Below are 18,123 nucleotides of genomic sequence, written 5' to 3'. Positions count from 1 at the left end.
TTGCATCTCCTGAACACTGCAGCAAGGAAATGCATTTGGCAAGGCGCTGTGAACAGTGGCCCACATGCCACATTCTATTGCTTACACAGGAGTTTTACTGGCATTTTTCCCCACTCTCAGTCAGCTTTGTAGCAGAGATAATGCTTCAGTCAGAATTAAAGCCTTGCTTATAATAGCCCCAGGATCTGCTAGGCCTAACGAGCAATTAGTCTTGAGTTGGTCTGAAATTCAGTGTAAATTTGGGGATATGAAGGTATCTACACCCTGCAGTCAGGGCACTGTAAATTGGCTTATAGTTCCTTTCAGTCCTCCAGCATCGTTTCCCTGTTAAACCACAGCCAAAACCTGTTTGGTGATGCAGACTAGAAAGCTGCTGAGGTTGTCTTTGGGATTCTGACTCTGTTGGTCTTCCCTGCAGGTGGGTGAAAGGTGATTTACCTTTCTTCAGGTTTGTCTCAGTGTAATCCATTTCTCAGAAAGAAAATGCTTTAAAACCATGGTAACTCAATTATTAAAAACTGCCCTAATTTTTTTTTTTTTTTTAATTAAAGAAATACAGCAAATCCTACAGGACTTCCTGGCAGTGTAACTCAGCATTATAGATTGCATTGTTCTGGAGCAGAGCCTTTAGCTGGTAATCCTCTGTGTCAGTGCCCCCGGATCTGTTACCGCTGCTGGTCCCATTAAAGGGACTGCATTATCAGTGCTGTCTTTGAAAGAAACCCTTTGCCAAGGCTGCTTTTGGTGAGGCTGTTGGTAAGATCAGCCAGCTAATTGGTGCGAAGCAGCCAGGGTGTCTGTAAAATCTTTACTTTTGGCAGTTAAGGGATTGCGTCTTATATCTTGCTATTGTACTGTAGGGTATTGGTAAGTAGTTGACGAGAAATGAAACAAGTATGCTGTGAAGACCATGAAAGATCCTGTTTTTAAAAAAAAAAAAAAAAAGCATTGTCATATCCTCTGCTAACTGCATTTGATTGTCTGTGGCTCTGTTGATAGAACAGCTGAGTATGATTGAAATGTGTAGATAAAACTCAAGCTGTCTTTTTTCTTGGTAATGTGGGTATTGTTAAAAGTGAAGCTATGGCAACATGAAACCTAATGGGCTGCCCAGGTATCCTACCCTGTATTTACTAACTAAAAGCTGTACTATTGCATCTGTGTTGCTGCTGCTGCTGGTATCCATTATAGCTAGAACAAAGCCAGCTTGTAATTGTGGTTGTGTATGTGGTCACTGTTCTTGAAAAGCCTATCTGTAAAGCCTATAACATAGTCTGTAATGAAAGGTCCACATTTATGAGTTTAATTTGGTAGAGAACAAGTTTTAGGTGATGTTGAGGTTAGATACAGGCTCTGCACTACCTCTGGAATTTTCTTTCATTATCCAAATGCATAGATGCCCAAAACAAGTCATAATTTTTTTGTAATTTGGCAGAACTGAACTATTTTCATTATTTGCTGCCTATCTTTTTTGTCTTGGACTAATCCAAGAGGTCATATGTTACTTTAGTTCTGCCTCTGGGGTAATGGGCAGAAAGCTGTCAAGCCTTGTCCTTAACGCTTGTTCTCTTTGGGTTTTTTAGCTTGCCTTTGAGCTTGAATCGATTCCAAATTTCAAGAAAGCATATGGAGTGTTCCTAGTGAAAACACTTGTGTTTTGCTTAAGCCTAAATCAAATGGGAAGGGAACTTTGTGTATTTTGAACAGTTTAAAACTGGTCACTTTTTCCCTTCCCACCTTGAAACTTCCACTGTATAATGATTTCTTCTTTGCTCTCTGTTCCTACAAAAATACACAGCACGGGCATGCTCTGCTGCTGTTCAAGCCAGTACAGCCAGAGTCAATGACCCCTATAGCAAAATAACTTCATTTTTTTTTGCAGCGATAAGTCATAAAGAAGGTAATTTTATGAAGCTCTGTGTTTGGGGGCAAATACATTTTTTTCCAAACAACAATTGTCCAAAAATCAGCCTGCTCTTCCCCATTCCCCCCATCCCCAAATCATCAGTTCTGTCTGAAGAGGCCAGCTAGCCAGCTCACTCACTAGGAACTCATGAAGTTATGTCTTTAACATATCTGAGTCAATCTTTACATCTGCATTGATAGAAGTTTCACCAAGGAACCTAACTGGCATTCCTTATGTAATTTGATGACAAAAGTCTTGATTGTGTCTTGGACTATATACTGCTAAATTTGTAGAGTGGAAGAAGTGTTTTGTCCAAAATTATCAGTTTGAGGTTAAGTGATTTTTTTATTATTATTTATTTAACTATTTTTAGGTCTTTTTATAAAAGAGCTAAATCAGTTTTCATGTTTGTCTAAGAATTGTGAAAAGAACTAAATCAGTTTCATGGTTTTTATGTATCTTGTTGGTTGTGTTACAATCAGAAAAGGCCCTCAGGCTGGCTGTTCTTGATTTTTCTTCTCTACAATTTATTCAGTTTATTGCTTCTTTCTCTTCCCAGTGCATTATTTCTTAAACTTTCTTGGTGGCTTTAAGGTAACTCTGGCTTCTCAGAATTGCAGAGTAGTGCAGAAGTACAGGTGAATTCTCAGAAGCCAGAGTTTTGCTGCATCGTGATCTCCAGCAAAAATTTAAACAAAAGGCATAATGGATGATGTGTAGGTTTAATGGTACTGTACATGTTGGGTGTAGTTATTTGCGGTCTTACAAGGACATGCTAGAGGAGTGAATTGAGATGTACGTTGTCTTCTCAGCCTCTGCGGTAAAGTATGTCAAGCTCTCACTGTTACAATACGCTCTCTCTGTCCCCCCAAGTGTCTTCCTGATACTTTCTCGAACAAGAATGGTAAATAAGGCGGGGTAGGAGGTGGAGGGTGTTTTGTTTTGTAAACCTAACAACTCTGAATAAAAATCCGTTTCCATCTTGGGGATATTTTGCTTACAGAATCTCTGTCAGCTTGCAAGTTCTGCAGTAATTTGTAGAGACAGAGGAAACAAGGCAAGCAAAGCTTGTGTTTCTAGTATTAAAGCCCGGGAGTATGAGCTGGCATTCTATATAAACTATATATGTAATATATTAATCTGCAAGCTTACCTATTTTCCAGTGTTCCTAAGCCTTCTTTTACAAAGCCTGCCTATTCATGTTGCTAATTATTTATGCTTACCTGGTTAAATAATTTCACTCTTGTGGTAATGTGTTACTCTCTTGTCCTTTTGTTGTTCCCTCCAACAAAGGCTTTTCTTAACTTTCCTATTTTAACATGGGTTGTATTTTGCCCTGAGATTCTGTTCTCTCAAAGAACATGTTTATTTCTGCAGTTCTCTAAGTAATAGTAACAAAGCTTTGGAGACAGTTCCGCTCAGGAATCATGTTCACTGTATTTCTCAGGATTCTTATGTGACTACGGACCCTAATCTAAAACCAGACTTTCTCAGTTGTTCATCTGCTCCTGCTGTCTGATCCTTAATGAAGTCCATAATTACATTCCTAGTACTGTTTGTAATGTTGTAACTGTGGAAATCCATAATAAAAAATACAATATACATGTATATGCATATGTAAAATGAATTCGTGTGTGTATATACACATACTTTTTTATACACCTATGTGTATGTACATGCAATAAGTGTATATGTATGTATACACACACATGCAGAATATAGTTGGGAGTGTGTGTAGATAGATAAAATATAAATAAAAAATAAAATAAAAAATTAAAAAAATAAAAATAAAAAAAATACACACAGTAGTAAATAGTAGATGCAAGTGAATTCCTGAAACAAAAGATTTTACTTTGTTGTAAACATTGTACAACATCTTTTGAAGCTTCTGATTAAAAAAAAAAAAAGGCATTAGTTCTGTTCCATTTCAGTAACTCAGTGTGTTACAGCTGGCCCATTTGCTAGCAAACATGCATCTATAAAAAAACCAGCAAAGACTCCTTTGCAGACCAAGCAAGAAGGGATTTAGTTTTCCTCATACTGAATTTTAAACTTTTTTCAGTAAGCAGCATTGTCAGTGTTAAATGTCAAGTTTCCCATTGAGAACATCGAGCAACAGACTCTCAAAGCGAGTCTTGCTAAGGGAAGAGGGATAAAAATCAATAGTAGTAACAGGCAAGCTGTAAGAATCTGTCTTCACTGCCACTGCATAATGATGTTAGGGACCATGGAGGAATGCTCTGGTGCTGCTGTCCAGAGCTTCCTGTCTGCTGTGAGACAGTTTTTAACAGTGATGCCAAACCTTATGCCGCTGCCCTTTCTTCTGCGACAAAACCTCTCTCAGAACACGTGGCAAAAAAGAAGTTCATTGTAATTTTCTATTGTTGGCTGTGCATATACGCTGCATAATTCAATTCTGCTGTAAAGACCTGCAGTTTTTTTAGTGTTTGTTTTCCTATTTATCTTTGCTTGTAAAATGGCATTATTAGCTGTTATTTTTGACTGGCATTAATGGGAGGCTCAAAATAGTTAATGCTTCGTATTGTGATACCCACTGTGAAAAAAGTACAGAGTATTTGGCTTAATGATGAGAAAAGTAAATACAGGGAAGTTACTGTAAGCTTGTTCTGTTTTCACAAATTTGGGATAAATTTGCTATTTTTTTTCTTGCACAAAGGGATAAAGCAAAGTAAGACCTTTCTATTGCTGTGTGCCCACCTTCATTTTATGTGCCAAATCTTTATACCAAACTTCTTCCAGAAATGTTGTCTTCTAATGTCTGAATGATAAAGGGTACTATTCTTTCATCTCCCACTATCCTTTAATCCCATAATGTTTTGAATATTCTGACTGCAAGAGTGAACAATTCTAAATATTGGCTATTTATAAATAATAGACTATTTTCTAGAAATAACAGGATATTCTTATAAATAATAGAATAATAAACTGTATTCTGCATGTATGTGTATATATACATATACACTTACATATATGTCTGTAAATATGCATAGGTACATACAAATATGTGTATATATATACACATTTGCACATGTTTTACATATACACATATATTGTATTGTTTATTATGGATTTCCACAATCCATTATTCATCAAATAGAAATCTCTACAAGAGCATCTAAAAACTCTGTTTTTGAATACTTCTGCTTGAATTGACTCTACAGCCAGCTCAAAATTTCTGCAAAATGAGGCTGGCCACTAAAAAGCCAGGAGTTTCCCTTAAAACGGCAACTTAAATAATTGTGTGAGTGTGTGGTGGTAAAATCTTTTTTTCTCTTGTGTGTTTTTTCCCCAAAATTGATTGCATTCAATTTCTTTTATGCTTTTCTTCACAAGTACATTTTCTGTAAATTTAAAAGCAGAATGTTCTGAGATGTTTACAGCATTACTACAGAAGACAGATGTTTAAGGGAAACCCCAAATATCATGAAATCTGAAATAATACTCATCAGCTCGCAATTCTGGGTTACTGTGAGCTGCTGCCCCAAGACACCGCAGAACTACAAGCACATTCAAAGGAAGGGACACGTGGAATACGTGGCATTGATGTCTACTGCGCCATGTCTGCCTTATTGACAAGATTTCAGTTCACCCCTGTAACTGGAGACTTGAGACATACTTGGTGCGAAGAAGTTTATTAATTAATGAACACATTATTAGGAAATTGGTAGGGCAGTAAAATAGTCAATGGTAGGCCATCAAATCAATTTGCCATTATGTTACAATGCATATTATTATGCTCATCTATAAAGCTGCTAATTATAGGTCTAAAGTCTAATGAATCACATCTGTGACTACTGAATTACAATTCTATAAGTATTGAGATGTCTGTTGCTTTGACAAACACTCTCCGCATCAAGTCCTAGAGACTTTGTATGTTGGTATAAAAATGAAAGTAAACTACCCCCTCAGTATGTGTGCCAAATATAGAGCTATACATTACCTAGTCTATGGGATCTTTTGAGACCACACCTTTTAAGAGATTTATGTAGCATATGTAATAAAATATGCTACTGGTGAACTTCAGTAAGATACCACTGTGTACTCTTACACATTAAAAACTGATTTAAGAATTGTTTGGTTTAAAAGCAACTCAGGTATGGAAAAAAAGGAAATCATAAGTGTATCGCATTTTGGGATGAAAGTTTTAATAGTACCTTTCAGGAAAAAGGAAGTCTGTTCCTTTTAATAAGGTCAGGGTATGTTGGAATTTTCTTGTGGATTAAATTTGATTTGATGGGGACTTTTTGCTTTGGAAAAAGAATGTTTAAGTGGATGAGGAAACTTACTTAGAAGTTTGTCTGATTGAATTGTGTTCACATATCATGTGCAACTTCATACTTTTGGACAGAAAAACTATTAGTTGTTCTATGGAAATCAGAAAGCCCAGGACAGTATCTACATGCAGCCATGACATGAATTGCTTCCCACTAAGTGTGGTAAAGCCAGCTAGTCTGCAAGTGGTGTGAATCAAGCCTAAAATGATGTGAATTGGCTCAAGCTCATGAATGAACAACATCTAGATGCTAAGTGCTGGAGAGGGCTCGACATGTTCTTGATGACTGCTGGGGTAGTGCCTGTGCAGTACAGTACTGCTTTTTCCATATTTTGTACTACAGATAAGATAAGAAGGGAAATCTACCAGAACCAACTTCAGCAGAATTCACATGGTATAATGATAGCAGTAGCAATTGCGATTGAAATACAAGACAGTATATTGCTTAGAGTTCAGCAGTGTATGCTTCAAGAATGTCCAGTCTGGGTAAAGGGTGTGTGTGTGAGTGTGTCTGTGCACGCACATACGCAAAGGAGTGAAGGAGAAGGAAACTGATCCTCCCTCTCTCCCATTCTTTACTTTCTGTTTTAGAATTCAGGGGGAAAATGCAATTTAAATGCTAAATACATTGTTTCTTACATGAGGTAGTGATGACATATAAGCAGTGACAGACTGTCCTTCCTCCCCTTGCCCCCAATACAGAGGTATTTAGGGGGCGCTTGCACTAATTGGCCATGATTTCTGCCTATGGCTGGCTGCCTGCTTAAACGATTATGTTTGTTGATCAGTTCTGTCCAGGTGCAAAAAAACACATGGACTGCAAAGCTTTATGACAAAACTTTTGTGTGGAATTTGCTGTAAACATTACAGAACAGGACTACTAGCATTTCAAAGTTATAACAGAAGGACCACAAGAAACTTGTGGAGACAAGTTCTAGCCAGATCTTCTGTAAGGAAAATCATGAAATGGTGTAGCTTTGCAAATCAGACTCCTTTTTTTTCTCCTTGCTTTTTTAAAAATTATTTTGCTCAGTATTTACAGGAAGAAGTCATGTTAGGGAAGCATAAATTCAACAATGTTACCCCTCTCCTGTACTTTCTGAGCACGGAAACGGCACATTAAATGAAACTTTGTAGTGTGAGTAAGAGCTCTGTAAATCTGTTTGAGAATCTGTATGGATACAATCAAACTTTAGTTTGTCTCCCTCCCTTGGACTGAAGTCTCTGGACTGGGGTAAGCCTCTGCAGAGGTGTGCTGTCCCTTTTTCCCTAGGCATAAAGAAACCTGTGGAAAGACCTTAAGCAGGCAGAAATTCCACTACAAACAAAATGGATATAATTAAAACTTTTCTGCTTTGACCTTGGATTTTTCCACTCTTATTCTTAACATACCACTGGAAAGAGACTGCTGTTTTGCGGCTACACAGGGTGCTGAAAATTTTCAGTAGTAAAGGATATGCGACAGGACTACACTGCCTAAACATGAAGTGTGTAGCTTCTCCTTATTTATGTGTGTGCACATATACTTCACTGCATGTGTTTATTTTGGATTGATGAACCAGTTCTAATTTTATTCTGTGTAAATGTTTAGAAAAAATGTATGCAAAGACACTGTTGGCACACTGCAAAATGACTCTCTGATGCTTATTCTATTATCAGAATTAAATGCATGACTTGTCAGATGTAGCTGTTTGGCAGTGAAATCTCTCTTCGGTGTGGGGAAAAAAGAATGTTTGCTAAATTTGTGTTTATTTTTAGCATTCACAGGAATTGGATAGTCATTTTAATGATTTTTTTTTCTGCCCCCCTTCTTTTGTAGGTAGCATTGGTACATCCTTTCAATGCCACTCAGTCCATCAAGATCACATTTGTAATGATGACAGTGACAAGGTGAGGCTTACATAAATGTTTCCTTCCCAAGATGCATATGCATTGGGGTTTTTAATCTATTGCTTTTACTGTACAAAGATTTTTTGTTTTGCAGGTATAGCAGTCAGTTTTCAGAATTACTCTTTGAACTGTCTCTGGCATATTAAGAAATACATTTTACTCAAGACAATCTTTTAGTCAGTTAAGGAGAAATTTGTCTTTAGTACTGGGTGTTTTTTTTGGTTGTGTTCCTTTGCTATTCTAAACATTTGTGATCTACCATATTGACACCCTCAGTTAATAAGGACCAGCAATGTTTTTGCTAGTTTTTTTGTAAGGTAGGATGTCTTGTTGCTTCTGACTTCAGATGTTAGAGACTAGCGGAGTGTTCAAAGCCTTTTTGCAGTAGCTGTATTTTCATGTTTTGGAGTTGGGAACTTAAGGTTTCACAGATAGGAAGCTTCTGTTCAGGCTGCAGCCTTAAAGTACCAGCCTGTCTGGTAGTGTGCAAGCATTTTCCTAACCTTTTTTTGACATGTTCTCAGATTAACTTGATTTGAGTCAGTCAAGAGTTGGATGTTTAATGTTCAATAATATTTGGATCAGTGGTGTCAGAGTGGCTTACAGAAGGAAAAAGTTTTGACATTGAACTGCTTGTGAGACTTGCTTTCATACTGCTGTTATTGTTGATGGTTTTACCTTAAGCTTTACTGTCCTTAAGCTTTACTGTCCTTAAATAATGTAAATCATGTATTACATTGTTTGCAAGTATGACACTATAGTAAATGAACTTTTTAGCTTGACATGCCTGGAAAAGGGCATGTATTAGTCAAATTTTAAATTACATTTCTTGGGAAGTGGAATGCAACCTGCATAGCAGTGCCTTTGTAAGTACACAAATCCTTGTGTTTTGAAATTCTGGAGTAAGTTAATTTTATAGTTGTTCCAGCTTATCTCAGAGCTAGATTAGTTTTCAGTGCAAGTTTCTTTTACTGCTCTACTGCCTTGTTTTCCTTTTCCCCCTCTCACTCTTTTTCCTCCTGTTTTTTTAAAATGTAATTTTACTTTTAGGTACCATCCTAGATTTGGGGCCTGGTTTAACCTACAGATACTGGTAAATAGCAAACATGCTATCCAGAACACGGCAAAAAAATCCCTTAGTTTTATTTCATATGAGGGTAATTAAAACTGTTTTAAGTCTTGTTGGAAATTCTGTTTGTTAGGTGCTTCACAGGTTTGGGGGGAGGGAGTGGGAAAGGGTAAGGCAGCTTATCCGGTTTAAGTTTCAGAAGAGTGCATAGACTTTTGAGTTGTTTGGCACACCACCTGCCTCCATATTAACAGAGAATCTGGGCCACAGTATACTTTTTTGCATATTTTGGGAAGGAAGGAGAAAACAATCTCATTGGTATTGATTCTGAACCAAATGAGAACTCCCAACTGTAAAAGCTGACTAAAGGGGAACTATAGGATAAAAAGCAGAAAGAATTTGTTTTGGGTGTATTTCAAAGATGTTTTCCCTCAAATGGCAGTTTTATTTGGTAGGAGCTTTGATTTTTCTGTGAGAATACATGAAAGCTGTTTGCCTTGCATTTTATAGGAAATTCTAGTTGATCCCTTGACTAAAATGACCACTGGTTTGGAAAAACAGTGAACAACCTTCAGAACAGGTATCTGTGCTCTTCTCAGACGTGCCACTGAACTCTGTGCTCTTGTTTTAAAGGAGAAGATAGAGCACTAAGCTCAGTTAGTGTCACTGGGGGGTATAGGCCGACTGGATGTCTGTTTTGTTTTTTAACTTTTTGATGGGCTTGTTTATATGGATATACTTCTTTAAAAATTGTAAGTAGTGCTTCCTAAAAGCAGCTGGTTACAGTACTAGGGTACAGTTGCAATTCTCTATCACACTTGGCTTGTATTTCATGTATGCCTGTGTTTTTGTGCCAGTTTTTGAACTGCTTATTAGTTTCCAGTGTGAACTACTTAGCAAATGAGAGTTCTGATTTATTCTGCCATTACTAAGAGACAGCACCTGTTCATTTCGGTGGGAATATAATTTAAACATAAAATACAGAATTTAATTGATTTGTCTAAAAATTTTTATTAATTGTTGGACTCTTCTATGTTCATTCTAGAAACTTTATGAAAAGCATGCCTTCAGAGTAGGTTGACATGTCTTTGATTGGTCAGTACACATTTCAGTGAAATAATTTACTGCTCTGTGCCTGACTGTGTAACCAGTTTTTGCATTACAGAAGAAATGTAAAGGATGGGATTTGACTGGCAATCTGCATATAATTTACAATAGGTTCTCCACAAGTCCAGTCTTCATTTCCTAGACAACAGCATGAGAAAAGTTCTACACCACACATCCTAAAGGAATGTTGCAATCTTAATGAAAACAATTCCCAGGCTTCCACCCCAGTTACTTGATTTTGTTGACTTGGCACATGAGAATCTTGAATTCATGTTCAGTGACATCAGCAGGAAACCAAACTCTAAGATTTTTCATGTGTGGCCTCACTGCATTAAGAAGGATGTGTCATTGTTGAGCGCATTATTGGTAGTACTAAGAACCTGTTTGTTTAATTTCGTAGTCCCAAAACCAGTACTTTGCCTCTTGTCTTATAAAAAGATCTAGGATAGCATAGATACAGAGTACATTTCCCATTTTACTTGGTGTTGCAAAGTGATTATAATTGAGATACATCTTAAAATAATTGTTGTTTTGGAGGTGGGAGCTTTTAAGTCTCAGTGCATGAGTCAGGGACCCTTTTTTCATGTTTGTAATTTCTTTGCTTTTTTTTTGAAGTATAACATACTGTGTATGTTTAATAACTATGATTTTTAAGTGAACGGAATACTTAAAGCTGGAATTGTCATTCTTAAAATATTAAATAACAGAACTGAATAAATTTCTTTATGGAGCACATCATTTAAGGAAAGGTCTTTATAACAAAGAACTATTATTGTTTGGAATATTACTTCGCTTTAATGCCCAAGCAGTGGTTTCCTACTAGTGTTTGAAACAGATAGATAGATGCAAGTATATTATCCTGCAGACCCTTTCAATCATATTCAGTTTATTTAGCTTTTTGTCCTTTGGGTGGTTGTTTCACCAGTGGTGTACTTCCATTAAAGGATGCTTATGCAATCAGAAAAGAGACTCCAAAGATGCAACTCTTACACTACTCTTGGGACATCTCTCTTCAGAGATCTCATCAAATTATCTATTCCTTAGTTCTCATGCAGTTAAAAACCAAATTGACCACCCAGTAGTAATGAAAAAAATAAAGCACTATGGAAGCAATCCAGTGGAATTTTTTTCACTAGCACTAAGGGGTGGGATTTCCAAATATTTAGAATCATAGAGTCATAGAATCGTTTAGGTTGGAAAAGACCTTTAAGATCATCCAGTCCAACCTAATATTACGAAGTTCACCACTAAACCAATTAAGGGTAGAGTAGCATTTTCATGTTTCCTGGCTTGGTGGCTGGATTATTTATAATGAAAGTAAAAACTAGGAATCATTAAGATTGGAAAGGACCTCTAAGATCAGCAGTCCAATCATCAACCCAACACCACCATGCCCACTAAACCATGTCGCGAAGTGCCATATCTACCCGTTTTTTGAACGCTTCCAGGGACGGTGACTCCACCACCTCTCTGGGCAGCCTGTTCCAATGCTTGACTACCCTTTCTGTGAAGAAATTTTTCCTAATATCCAATCTAAACCTCCCCTGATGCAGCTTGAGTCCATTCCCTGTTGTCCTATTGTCCTATCTTGTCCAACACCCACCTCATTACAACCTCATTCCAGGTAGTTGTAGAGAGCGATAAGGTCTCCCCTCAGCCTCCTCTTCTCCAGACCAAACAACCCCAGTTCCCTCAGCCCCTCCTCATAAGACCTGTGCTCCAGACCCTTCACCAGCTTCGTTGCCCTTTTCTGAACACGCTCCAGGACCTCAATGTCTTTCTCGGATTGAGGAGCCCAAAACTGGACACAGGATTCCAGGTGCGGCCTCACCAGTGCCGAGGACAGGGGGACAATTGCCTCCCTGCTCCTGCTGGCCACACTATTCCTGATACAAGCCAGGATGCTGTTGGCCTTCTTGGCCACCTGGGCACACTGCTGGCTCATGTTCATTTACCTTGCTTTACTCCTTTTTAACATATTTTCACTTATGTCCTAGTTTTACTCCTATTAGGTTTGCTTTCTTATAGTATGTAAGGAATTTCTCTTTGCTTGGTACTTACGACGCAAATACATAACTACATGATTTGAGTCACTATTTCTAACCTTTACATTTCCCAGTTATAGCTAATACATCTTCCATTTCTTTAGTAATTTCTTGTTCCTGAATTTACTCTCATTTGTTTGTCTTGATGGGCACCCAGTACTCAGTCTGTAATCCAGAGGGCTGTCAACTCTTTAAAAAGATGTTTTTTACAAGAGGGGAAGTATTTTGTAAGTTCTAATCCTAAAAAAAAAAAAAATTACTTCTTTGTTTTCCTTTTTGGATGGTGCAGAGTCAGGTAGGATAAGCCCAACAGACTCATCCATAACTGAACTCAAAATGATAGAGGATTTCAGATATTTTAAGGTCCATCACATTTATTACTGTGTGATCTATAAAATAAGAATAGGTGCACTTCTTGTGGGGAACATGTGAGGGGCAATACATAGAAAATTGTGAATATTAGAAGGAGCCTCTTCCCTCTCCAGTTTGAAAACTGGAAAAAAATTCTTCCTATCTGATTAGGAGAGCAGTAATTCATTCCTCTTGGTGTGTGTCGGCTGCCCCCACACCTTCGTTTCAGTTAATTCTGCCTATCCTTACCAAGTAGCTTCATGCCTTTCATTTTCATTTCACATCTGGCAGCTGCAAGGATATAATTTACTGATTTTTAAGCCACTTTCATGGCTGGTGAATTGTTTCCTTTAGAGCATTAATTCTTTGTACCTACAGCAGATGGTTTATTTTGGTTTTTTGGATCAGGTTTGGGGAAACTTTAGACAGAGGCAGGTTTGAAAGGTGAAAATACGGTGATGATATTTAAGGGGAATAGCTTGAGTAGATCAGTTCTCTGATACCTAATTTGTTCCATTTGCTGAGCAGTTCTGCATCAACTGATAGTCTGCCTGTGGCACTGGTGGCCAAAGGCCGATCACGTTTATCTAGTGACTCTGCAAGCAGCAGGTGACGTTGCTCCTGTGGGTTTTGTTGACTTTTTTGTAGTCGGTCTCACCCACTCCTGCACGTCAGGAAAGCAGATGAAAATCCAGAGCCCGTAGGTATGAGCCTAGCAGACTGCAAGGCGGACGTTATTGAGAGGCTCGACGGCTTTCGTGATGTTTCGGTTTTGAGCGCTGAGTCCCCAGTACCCCCCGCTCCGGTAAGTACCCGCCGGTGGCAGCAGCATGTACTCCCGAAGCACAGCCGCCCTCAAGCCTCCCTCCCGCCCTGTCTTCCGTCGGCGGTGTTTCCTGCTCGGTGCCTCAATCCCGCCGCGCAGGCGCCCAAAGGCTTGTACGCTTGCACTCCAGCTGGCCGCGACTGTTCGCTCTGTTTAGTTTTAAGCTGTGGGGATGGCGCAGCGCCGCGGCGGGGCTGCGCTGTCGGAGCGGGGACCGCTTGGCAGCCCGAAAGCCCGGGCGCAGGCACTGCCCCCGCTGCTTGGGGCAGGGGCAAGGGCAGAGGACCAAGCTGCGCCCTGCTGTTGAGGGCCGCAAGGCACGGGCGGCGCGGAGCCACAAACCGAAACTAAAAGGGGGCGGGGACCGCGGCCCCCTGCGCCTGCGCGGGGGGCTCCGCCCCCGGCCTTGGCGAGGGGGCGGGGAGAGTGGCTTTCATTCGACTGCGCAGGCGCTGAAGGTCTTGCCCCGCCGCCGCGAGCGCGCGGGTTGGCTGCTTGGCCTCCTTTTCCGGCCGTGACGGTGACGTCCGCGGGCCGGCCTCCCTGCCGTCCCCAGGTGCGAACAAAGGACGCCCCGCGTAGCCGGCCGTGGGGCGGGGTTAGTTTCTCCCGCCCCGCCCTTCGCGGGGCTGGGCTTCTGCAGAGTGACGTCACCGGCCCCTGCAGACGGCGGGGTGCGCGCGGGGCCGCACCGGTCCGGAGGAGCGGAACATGGCGGGTGGCGGCGGTCGCGGGCCGCGGGAGCAAGCGGCAGCGGCGCGGACGCAGAAGGGGCGAGGGGCACGCGGGGGACTCGCCCTGTGATGGGCGCAGGGTGCCGGGCCGACGCTCCCGGAAGCGACCGCGCGGGCAGGCGGCGCAGACCCGGGCGGCAGAAGCGGGACCCCCGGCCGACGCAACAGGAGACGGCGCGGGAGCCTTGACGGTGCCTGCGGGGCGCACGGAGGAGGCGGGGGCGCGGCCCCGCCGCGCCCCGCGGCCGCAGGTATCGGTGTGGGGACGGCAGGTAGGGGTGGAGGACGGCGGCGGTCCCCTTCGGGGCGGGGCCTCACCGGCGCCGCCTGGTGAACCCGACTCCTCAGCGCTGAGCCCGGCAGCCGAGGGGGTAAGGGAGCGACGGCAGAACGGCAGCCGGCGCCCCGGGGAGGCTTCGCGACGGACCCGGCTCTGGTGGGCCGCCATTGGTAAACCTAGAGGGCGAAGAAGACCGCGCGGCCTGGGCGTGAGGTCGCCGCCGGGAAGCCGTGCTTCCACGTGGGGCGGCCTGCAAGGTGGGCGAGAGCTCGGCGTTGTTAATTTGGGGGACATAAGCACTTGATCCTCTTAAAATTGCCTTATCTGTTTTGGCAAAAGGTAGAACTGGAACCTAAAAATCAGATTACTTTCTAGAACTGCATAGCTATGTGCTGTCCCCAAGAAGGTAAGTGGGTTGAATGTGCTGTGTGCAAGGAGGTAGCAAGTATTTCTGAAGCACCGAACAGCTGATTGTCCTCCCATTCTTAAGAGTAAAATTAATTTCCTAGGTGTCTTTAATCTCCTCAAGTTAGTTGAGAAAGAACAGCTGTTCAAGGAAACATTGATGTTAGCAAGCATAGGTTATAGGGCATTCTGTTAGTATTTTTCAGTATCTATGAGTTAAGTCCTATTCCTGTATAACATGAAGGGGATTTTTTTGTACTTAGACCAGGAAGATGCTTCTTGCTTCCTCAAAAAGTGTATTTTAAAATTGATTATGTGTTGAGATGTTTTCTGGAGATGTCCATTTTAAGTTTTAATTGTTTATAGCAAGTAATTTAGTTATTCCTTATCCAGAAGTTCATTGAAGTGTAGGTCATGAGAATGTTTATGAACATATAGCATTTGGATTTTGAAACGGATTTTTGAGCATAGTATTTGGAGCAGATATGAATGTTCTGGTAAGTTCTTCAAACGTATAGGAAGGCAACTGGAATGGTAAGGTGAACATGATTACTAATAGTCTGCCTTATTAAAATGTTGTTTGCTACTTGATTAGGTGTTGCTGTTGATGTGCTTGTTCTTTAAATGCCATTCACTGAAACAACCACTTTGTTTTCAGTTGGCAAATTTATAGTACTTATCCACATCCTGGGGATTTTGGTATTTGCTGGCCTAGCAGACTCCGTAACTGCTTTGCAGCGCTACAATAATTAAAAATATAAACCTTTTTTTCCTTTAAGTGGGTATTGCAGCAGTGGTATTAGAGACTCACTGTTCTGAGAAAGAGGAAAAAAACTCCGTTTGGGCACTTATGTGTGCACTAGGAGAAAGGAGGGCGCAGTTGTTAGGGGATTAAGTATGAGGCAGCGAGAAAATAGGTTCCAGGGTGGATTTAATGGCTAGTGAAAGTTGATAATGTTGTTGGTCTTCCTTAATTAAGGAAGAAATTTTTACAATGAGGGTGGTCAAGCACTGGAACAGGTTGGCCAGAGAGGTCGTGGAGGCCCCATCCCTAGAAACATTCAAGGTCAGGTTGGATGGGGCTCTGAGCAACCTGATCTAGTTAAAGCTGTCCCTGCTCACTTGCAGGGGGGTTGGGCTAGATGATCTCTAAAGTTCCCTTCCAACCCAAAGCATTCTGTGATTCTGTGGTTCTAATTACCAAATTTCTAGGAAAAAAAACTATGCATACATAGAATACCAATGTGAAGAAGGTTTCCAGGGAATTGTTACTAGGAGATAGGACATGTTAAGAGTGATAACTGTGAGACGAGAAGTGGTGTATAAATAAAAGGGGCTTATAAAATAGGGATCTCAAGATTCTCCTATGTGAAACTTAGTCATATGCCTGACTTATAGAGCAGGTTAAACGTCATTTGATTCACATCTGGTTCACTTTGATTTTTTTAATATAATAAATACTGAATAGAAGTTGCAAGTTGATCAGTCCTTGCTTTGCATCTGCAGTGGTGTGGGAGTCACAGTATATAATTGTCTTTTCTTTTTCTGAAAGATACAGTTTTGGCTTGGAAGCTGACATCAGTGGCATCAGTGTTACTGTGATTTGTGAAGTTTACACATCAGCTTATCTAAATACATTTTTTCAATATGGTTTATTGGTATTATAACAGGAGATAATTTATATGATTTGAACTGATATGGTTGATGAAGTTAAGTTACTTTTTCATCTCTTTACTGAAAGTCTTTAAGAATTAATGGTTTCTATGCCAGCTCTTTTTAGATTATAAAAAAATGTACAGTTAAGAAGACAAGTTACTTCTCCAGGGCTACTGAAGTTGAAACTTAAATGGTAGTCTTGTTGCATTTCAGAGCTGTTGTACATGTTCGTCCATGGAAGCTGCATGGGCTAAATTGCTAGTAAATCTAATGGAAATTTGTGCAGAGCAAGTCTTAGACTTCTAAAGGTTTTCTCATTTAATCTTTGTATGTTGCTCCACCCCCCACCCCACCCCCTGCCCCAGAGCGATTTGAAAAGTAGGAATAAGGGTACAGGTAGGATGTGAAATTTCTTTTTTCCTATTTTTAGTCAGGGAGTTGTTTTGACTGTGAAGGACTGATTCTTGGACCTTCTGGAAGGATACAGGTTTGACTTAACCAGTTCATGCAGAAATACAGCTTGTGGTTTCTTTCTCTATGTAAGCATCTATATCAAGTTAAATAAATTAATATAGCATATTTAAATTCTGTTGTGGGCAAAGCTTGTCTAGGTCTCTGATTTAACAGGATGATTTTCATGGTTTTTACTCTTTAGCTTCACTTGGGAGTGGGTATAGGTTTCTCTTTTACTAAGCTTTTGGAAGATCAAGGAAACTTCCTTTGCTTTTTGGTGCCCTCTACTGATTTCTGTTTGTCAGAACATCAAAAGCTAGGGCTTAATTGTCTTTTTAACAGCAGTAAAATGCTATCAGCCGCAGCTCTTTAAAAATAGTGGGAAGGGAAAAGAAAGGAAGGAAGCCCTCTTGCACCTTAGCGTTTTTTGGTGATTGCTGTCCAACCAGTTTGTCTGGATTGCAGTGGAACTGTTCCTCACCTGGTAGAAAAATAGTTAAGCAGCATAAACCTGCCTCACCTAGTGTCTTCTGTAGGCATTCCAGCTGTAAAAAGACTGGTGCCTTTGCTCGTCCCCTCTTAGAAAAATAGAGACTTTCTCTCTTTCATGTCTACAGTTTCTTTCAGGTTTCAGGTTCTCAGTGAGCACATTTCAGATTTGCTGTCCTAGCACTTTTTACATCCTGCTTTACTTGCAATGACACTGCATTTTGTATTTCCCACTACAACCTCAGATACTATAAAAAAGTACAGTGCTTCATGTGAGTGCCACTACATATGCTGTATTTTGCTTGCTTTCTGTTTAGGTAGCCCTCTTACCTTGTCAGTGTTGCAGTTTTGTTCCTGTCCCTGAAATCTGTGAACATCTCTGTCCTAGGCAAGCTCAGCAATTGCATGAGCCCTATCCTTTCTCCAGAGTCTCTTACCTTAGCCTTGTGGTCTGTCTTTGCCAGCTCTGTTCATTTCTGACAGAACTGGCCAGATTTTTCTTTCACATTGCAGTAAGAGTAAATCATGTGTGAGCAGGGATGAGAGCATTCATGGCACAACTTACAGTGGTGCTGACAGATGCTCTGTCTGGCAGTCTTCGTGAAAGTTTTAGGAGAT

At 40.6% G+C, this 18,123-nt stretch overlaps 1 protein-coding gene across 3 annotated transcripts in view; it reads left to right on the top strand.

Annotated features, from left to right (window-relative positions):
• Positions 1 to 18,123, top strand: part of RNF38 (ring finger protein 38) — a 144,163-nt gene that overhangs the window by 73,701 nt on the left and 52,339 nt on the right. The window contains exon 2 of one of the 3 annotated variants that reach the window (XM_075726975.1): positions 8,020 to 8,090. In XM_075726975.1, the coding sequence (XP_075583090.1) occupies positions 8,020 to 8,090 (71 nt within the window). Of the gene's footprint in view, positions 1 to 8,019; positions 8,091 to 14,680; positions 14,760 to 18,123 lie in introns of those variants that run through there. The other 2 variants (XM_009487121.2, XM_075726977.1) reach the window with 2 other exon arrangements.

The sequence above is a fragment of the Pelecanus crispus genome, chromosome Z (genome assembly GCF_030463565.1).
Source record: "Pelecanus crispus isolate bPelCri1 chromosome Z, bPelCri1.pri, whole genome shotgun sequence".
NCBI lineage: Eukaryota > Metazoa > Chordata > Aves > Pelecaniformes > Pelecanidae > Pelecanus > Pelecanus crispus.
This window is presented reverse-complemented; position numbering and strand designations above follow the sequence as displayed.